Raw genomic sequence first — 8,047 nt, forward strand, 5'->3', positions numbered from 1 at the left:
GCTCTACCAACAGAGCTATTTCGCTCTGAAGCAGTATGACGAGGAATGAAAACTACATGATGTGCCTCGAACTGATTGCAGAGATTGACCCCTTTTTAAAATCACACATTGATTAATATGGAAATCCTAGTCAAGGCAAGTCATTTTACCTTTCATCTACAATATGTGAGGAGTTGTTTGAGATAATGGATAAAAGTGTTATAGAAGCTATCTTTAAAGAAGTAAAACCATCAAAATACTTCTTAATCATTGTAGACTCAACGCCTGATGTTACTCACAAATTATCTTTTGTCCTAAGATACGTAAATGAATCCAGAAATCCTGTGGAACGCTTTGTAGATTTAAAAAAAAAAAAAAAAAAAAAGTCATACAGGGAAAGAACTGACTGAATCAGTATTTGTATTTCTTCAGGCTCATGGCTTAGACATTCTGAATTGTCGCGGACAATCGTTCGATAATGCATCAAATATGTTCGGAATATATTCTACAAGCTAGACTAAAAGAAGCAAATCCTTTAATATTTTATTTGCCATGCTCTGCCCATTCCCTTAATTTGGTAGGATCTGGTATGTTGTTATATCTCCAGATCATTTTTTGACTTGTTACGAGACCTCTAGATTTTTTTCCTCCTCGACCCATCGATGGAATATTTTAGAATCATTTTTCAAGCCTGACGGTAAGAACATTTCTATCAAATCACTGAGCATAAGAAGATGGTCCGCCGGGGAAGTTGCATGCTAAAGCTTCAACAGAGATTTTGAGGCAATTGCAAAGCTCTCAAGTGTATGATTCTCAGCCAAGATGAAAATGAAAAAAACAAGGACAGAAGCTTAAGGGCTTTTAAGAAAACTTGTTTCGCCTGAAACTTCGTTTATGGCAGCCTTATGGGGAGACATTCTCAGTAGATTTAATTCAGGGTGAAAAGATACAATTCCGTAATATGATTGTAACTACAGTTGTGAGTCTGTACATACATCTCTCATTACATTTGTAGATGAACTGAAACGTATGTTTAAGTTCTAAAGATGACTGGTGAGAAAAGCCTAAAGACTTTTCAGACTGTTCTTGAAACTGATGGTGAATGCATAGGAAACAGGCCTAAAAGATTAAGAAAAGGAAGAAATTCTTTGAAGAATCAGAAGAGCAAAAGGAGATGGAAAACTCAGATCATCGTCTTCAAGAAACCTTTGTTGTGGTCATTAACGAGCTTCTTTCCGAATTGAACAAGAGAATCGCCGTCTACAATGAACTTCTCAGCAAATTTTCCTTCTTAACAAATCTATGCAACTTGAGTGCCGAAGAAATCATCACAGCAGCGCCTTCTCTGCAAGACGTGTATGCTCCTGACATCGAGGAATCGTGCCTTCATTTAAAAGGATTTTTAGCTCAAGAGAAGTTTGAAAGTGGTGAAGAAATGTCACTATCGCAACTTAACCGATTTCTCATATCGAAAAATCTTCAAACTTATATCCTAACATAAGTATTTGCCTTAAAGTGTTTTTATGTACACCAGCAACTAACTGTGCGGCGGAAAGATAATTTTCCACACTGTCAAGAATCAAAAACTATTTGAGATCTACTCTTTCTCAGAAGAGACTGGTTCATCTAGCTGTTTTAGCCATCGAAAATGGCTTGACTGTTAAACTTGATTTTCATGACGTTAATGATTTTGCCAATGTCAAAGCAAGTTTTGAATCACAAAAGTTTTAGAAATGTCATTTTGTAAATTTTTATTTACAATAATATAACTCTTTATATCATTTGTTTTATATTTTGCCGTCTTTTACATCATGTAATGTTGAATAGGTTAGGCAGAAGCCAGGTCAGTTTTAATGAATCTACTCCAAATGCTGACCAGATATAGGAATTAAAATATATCACTTAAAATGAGTAATAAGAAATAAGAACACTAATAACTAGTAACAGCAATAATTATAATTTAGTAGCAAACGTAAAAGTAATATTTTAAGAAGTGGATCCAGGAGAATGGAAGTTTTGGAGAATGATGTAGTTAGAGGCGGCAATTTCACTAGAGCCCATGGGCACAAAACATGGAAATCCAGCCCTGGGTACAACTATTTATTTTCATACTACCTAAAACACAGTTTCATATATAAGACCCAGTAATACATTGTACTTTTAAATGTAAAAGGCATTAAGTCTTTGTACTGCTCTATACCGAGCTACTCGAAGAAAATTATTTTTTCCTTATAGGTTTAAATGTCAAGTTAATAAAACGGAAATGCTTCTACAAATACATACTACGATACCTATGAGTTCTGGGCTTTGCAAAAATATTCCTTAAATTTAAAAAAGTGTACATCCTTGACATATCAGAGAGACTTGACTAGTTTTTTATGATAATTGAACACACTGAAATGTTCCTATCATCATTTGTAAAATATTCTGCTCAGTTTTACTCCAATGTATACTTCTTTTTTAATTATATGGTGGAGAATTGTAATGCTATTTCTCAGTGAATAACGTAAACTTCGGTTGTTTGTAAATTATACTATATTTTCTTTCAGTGGTCAGACCGAATTAAAAACAAAGAAGATCAAATCGCGGAGATGTATCTTGCGAAAAGAAGACCTCTTTTAGTGGAGCCAAGTGTACATCTCTCCGACTTGATGGCTGCAAGGGAAGATCTGGCAATTATAGAGAAGACAAGTAGTGCATCTGTTAGAAAGAATACTCAGTCTTCCATCAATAAAGTTATTATTGGAAGGGTACGTCAGTACAATTTTCTCTGTATAGAGCTTATTAGTAGCTTAATTATTTATATTATAAAATTTTATTTAGGTTGTTGGTGTCATTCTCATTGATTTGTACTTTTTGCATAGATAGATAGACCGAGGACAAAGGAGCTGCAATAAAACATGCATGCTGCATGATCATTAGTAATAAATTCAAGGATGATTATCCTCATTATCATTTACTGTTTTGTTAGAATAAACCAGAATATATATATATATATATATATATATATATATATATATATATATATATATATATATATATATATATATATATTCATTCCTCCCGAAACATAGCACAAAGATTAAAACTGTTGATGATGGATCTATGTGGTTAGCATTCGCTTCTTTTGTGTGAGAGACTGGGGTTCAGTTTTCGGTGGGAGCTTATGTAATCCAAATACCACGTTAAGCTGTAAGTCCACGTCTCATGTCATAGCTTTTTCTTGGACTCTTCTTTGAATAAAAGTATTTTCTGTTTTGTTATCAACTACCAAACGTCAATAAATCAGTATTATGTTTTCTTCCGTACGAGTGTTTATAGGACAGCCCAATTTAGAACAGAAAACTATACGTATTGTTCTTCCAGTTAAAGATTTTAATAATATAATAAATTTAATCATTGTTCTGAATGAAACCAAGAAAATTTAAAGTTAAAAGAATTATCTCCGTCAGAAGTTTTGCGCCCGGAATTGTTGGATACAGTCATGTTAAGGATATTTTAGGCTGTTCATAGACTTCCTTCATAAGTAATTTTAATAAGAAAAAATTCTAAGTATTGGAAATGTAACAGAAATCTTTAAACAAAATAAATGTATTTATATGATTCTTGATTAAGCTGAACTAAGTTATTCGTAATTTAGTTAAATTAATCTCAATACCCTTTGATTTTCGAAATCATGTCATGACCAGCTCCTTCGTAACATTCTTCACATTTGAAGTTTAAAAATTTGAATACAATCGCCATTCTGATTAATGGTCAGGTCATTAGTTGAGCAGATTTAGTATGTTTGCAGTAACTCTTGTATTCCATCATTTCCTTTATGCTGGATTGCGTATTAGTAGGAAGCACTATTAGACATAGGCTGACATTGCAGAACCACAACAACTTGAATTAATTAACTCAAATAGGTAGAAAACAGTAATTATTGAAATAGTTTTAGAACTTTTCAGTTCTCGGTGTTCGAAGAAAGATCTATCTGAAAACAAGATATAAAAGAAACGACTCCTGGATTTGCGAGACGAGCCATATTAAAACGATAACTGAGCCAGTGATATCTGTAGAAAATGCAAAAATCACACTTTTTCTAATAATTGCGTGTGAGTTAAGACCAATTGCTGTACAAATATTCATATTTCAGGTACCCGATAGAGGAGGTCGGCCAAGTGAACAGCAACCACCACCCCCTGAGATGCCATCTTGGCAGCAAAAACCATCAGGATTTCAAGGTTTGTTATGCTTCAGTTTATTCAAATGTCCTATGTGGTTTCTGTTTTGATTCAGGACCTAGAAATTATTCAGTCTGTTTTATTACCCGAATATAACAGTTAAATTCAGGTCTTAGATTTTTACATCCTGTTTATGACGCTTTTTTTTAATCTCCAAAAAGAATTGATTAATTTGAAATATTTTTAAAGTTTGTTATCTGATAGGTTAACACAGCTGTCAGAAGATACTGAAAATACTGTTGAGCTATTTACATGCTTAAGTAAGGCTTGGATTTTTATGACATGTCATATTTTTATTCTGGCATAAGTGCCTAATTAAATATGAAGACATTTTTGACTTGTAAAAGCGAAAATACTGTTTTCATTGGTCATATAAGTGCATATTTCGACCACATTTTAGCTTTAGGTCAAATTTATATAAAAGCATATTTTTGGTTATATTTTAGGCGAATTTCACTTATTGTTCAGAAATATATTTACCAGTGTAGCTGAACGAAACCCTGAACATTCAACACTGTACAATTTCTGACATTCTTTGTGTGCAAAGAAGCTGAATTGAGCAACTAGAACTAGAGCTTGACGCAAGAGTTAACATGTTTTAAGTAGACCCATGTAAAAAGGAGTTTCTTCAAACACAAGACCATTGTTAATGCTGATCGAATATCCTTTCAGTTCAAGATTTTGAAAATGCATGGTGTCATCCAGTTCAATTCTACTGAAAAGGAAAATTTTACTTTACTGTTCACGCTAAAATAAAAACTACTTTCGTTCATGTTTTCTTTTTATAGAGTCAGCATTGTGCTGTGATGGCTACGTTACGGCTTAATGACATTCATTAAGAAAACTATACTTTTAATTAAATTTTTATAAAACGCCATTCAGCTTTTCTCTCTTTATAGAGTCAGCAATGTCCTGTGATCGATACTTCATCAAAGGTTTTATTTAGTTACTCACGATAAAATAATTTCGCAAACTTCTTAATAAATTCCTGCTTTTAGATTATTATTTTTAAATATTTATTTTCTGTGGGTCATTCTGTCATATCTTAGGTCATATTTAATCATTTTTAGTGTATTAATGCGTGCATAGTTTCAAAGTTTTGAGATTATAGAAATCCGAAGCCTATATACAAGGTGACCCAAAAGTAGATGTACAGTCCCGTACTGATCTGTCATGACATTTTGTATCATTTACTTATTGTTATCCATACAGGTATTGATTTAGTTTCTTCATTATTTGTTCTTAATTTATTTTCACTTATACCTTAAACTACTGTATGAACAAACCAAAGTAAATAAATTCATATGTCATACTTGATCGATGCTTGTCTGTATACCTACTTTTGGCCACCTTGTTTAATTGATTCGACAAAAATTCGCAAAAGTTTTAATTCATTTAGGATATGAAGAATTGTCGTACGTTATTACCTTAATAGTTTGTTTAATTTACTACGTCTTTGCTTTGTTTCAGGAGGCCGTGGTGGTGGTGGTGGCTTCCGTGGCGGCGGTGGCGGTGGAGGAGACCGTGGAGGCCGGGTACAGGGAGGCTGGAATCAAGGAGACAGTGGTTACCAAGGCGGTGGAGGAGGTTATCAAGATAGGGGCTATCAGGGCAGTGGAGGAGGCTATCAGGATAGGGGTTATCAAGGCGGTGGAGGCTATCAGGACAGAGGCGGCGGAGGATACCAAGGGGGTGGCTACCAGGATAGAGGCGGTGGTGGGTATCAAGGGGGTGGCTATCAAGACAGAGGAGGAGGACGGGGAGGTCGCGGAGGTAGAGGCGGACGAGGAAGAGGAGGATACCAACAGAATAACTATCGGTAATATCTCGAACTTCCGTACTTCACCATTTTTCGCTCCATTCCTTCTTCCACAGGCAACTGGAACAGAGTGCTGCTGACAACTTAAAACGATGCTATATAAATAATTGCGCCATGAATTTTATGAAAATCATGATCGCGGTTTCTGCTGATAAGATTGTTGTCTTTTGTTTTCTGTAATATTAACTTACAGTTATGTAAGAAATACTCAGTGTTTAGCGATTTTATTTCAGTTATTTGTATCACTGCAGACTAAAGTTCTCATTATTTTCTTTAATTTTATTTGTAATCCTCAAGCCTCCCTTGTTTTGTTGAGGATTTCTGACGGAAAGCATTTTGATTAAGGTGCTATATATGCATCGTGGTATTTGTTATACTAATATTACATTAATGTATTCAATACGTACATAACTGAATAAATGTAGATAAGTTATAGAAAAGAAACTATGATATCCTTGAAAATCACGACAGAAAAAAAAAGCGTTCTGTATGGTTGTTGAAAATTTGAAAAATTACCTGAAAATAAAATCTTGTGCAAGTATATCTGTTTCTATTTTTATTTCAGATTAATCAAGATTAGAAAAGAATGGGAAAGTATCATTTATTTGTGAGATTAATCACATCATTATAGTTTCCGTACTAGTCATTCACAAATTTTATTTGCGAATAAACAAGTTTTCTTTGTAGTAAAGCTGTTGAAGCGGTCTTGGTGATTCAGTGGTAGAACGTTCACGTCTGGTGCGTGGGATCCTGGTTTAATCTCAGCTCGCACCAAGTGGGATGTGTGGTTGACAAACACCGTGTGTATGGGATTTCTCGGCGTTCTCAAACTTTCTTTATTACACTACTTTATTCTTTCTCATCATCACGATCTTTAGCTCACTGAAGGCCAAGGATCGAAATAAAACTTACGGACTTGAAACATAGTAGTTTTGAAATCTACTTTAAAAGAGTTGATTTGATTTTGTAGTTTAGCGTCCCTTTCAGCAGCGAGGCTATATGAGATGTGGACCTACTGATTAACATGGAATCCGAACCACATGACTACTTTAAAAGAAAAAAATACACACTCTTAAATGTGAACAGGAGAAAGGGCGCGTGGCCTTTGGTGTTATTTTTCGTCTGAGCAGTGCTGAATATGAAAATGGTCTCCAACTTTGAAATGCAGGACAGACTTAAAAAACTTTACTCAATTACAGTAATTAAAACTTTTGTATTTTGAGACTTTGATACATTTATTTAAAAGTATCTGTAAGTCTGTAGTAATTAATGGGGTATCCTGGAAATCTGAACAGGTTTGTCGCAGCTTATAGAGGATAAAATGTAAACAATGCAGCAGCATTTCTCATTGTTATATTTTGATGTTTTACAACGCATGAATAAACACTGTTCTTACAATAATCATGTAAGTGCTATAAGTTAACATTTTACCTGAAAGTATAAATGGCGAATTGAGAAAGAAGAAAAAAACGAAGGTCTTTTTTAATAAGAAACTTGAACTGATTTAGAATACAGTTTTACACAGAGTAAACTTCATTTTATTTTTATTTTTTTCTTCATTGAATTCCTCTCGCAACATCGTTCCTAGATAGGCGTTGAATACTCTTTAACTTTTTCCCCATCCATCTTCTGAACATATCCGAATTAATGTTATATTTCGAAGAAATACGCTGATCGGCATTAAAACTTGAATATACTAATAAAAACAATCTCTACCACCACCAACGCATAAACAACAGAAGCTTACAGTCACAAGTTCTAATGTATTTTTTTGTTTTTCTTAGTCTAGTGGCCAGAGTGCCAACAATCGGTTCATCTGTTCCTGGATCAAATGCACCCCATTAGTCAGACCTCATTTTGAACTGTAGGTTTCGTCTTACATAGCTTCGCTGCTGATACAGAAAGTAAAAATCAATCAATCATTTGTTTTATTTCCCCACACTTTATCTCATCTGCTCTATTTCAGACGATACTATCCAAAAATACATATGGAAAACGTAAAATATTGCAATCTAAGTATTAT

At 34.0% G+C, this 8,047-nt stretch overlaps 1 protein-coding gene across 1 annotated transcript in view; it reads left to right on the plus strand.

Annotated features, from left to right (window-relative positions):
- Window positions 1–6,567, plus strand: part of LOC145660471 (protein FAM98A) — a 47,634-nt gene extending 41,067 nt beyond the window's left edge. The window contains exons 6-8 of the mRNA XM_081725537.1: window positions 2,529–2,729; window positions 4,118–4,205; window positions 5,676–6,567. Of these exons, the coding sequence (XP_081581663.1) occupies window positions 2,529–2,729; window positions 4,118–4,205; window positions 5,676–6,028 (642 nt within the window). The 3' untranslated portion in view covers window positions 6,029–6,567. The remainder of the gene's footprint in view (window positions 1–2,528; window positions 2,730–4,117; window positions 4,206–5,675) is intronic.
- The last annotated feature ends 1,480 nt before the right edge of the window (window positions 6,568–8,047 follow it).

This window comes from Thermobia domestica, chromosome 9 (genome assembly GCF_964235325.1).
Source record: "Thermobia domestica chromosome 9, izTheDome1.hap1.1, whole genome shotgun sequence".
Lineage (NCBI taxonomy): Eukaryota > Metazoa > Arthropoda > Insecta > Zygentoma > Lepismatidae > Thermobia > Thermobia domestica.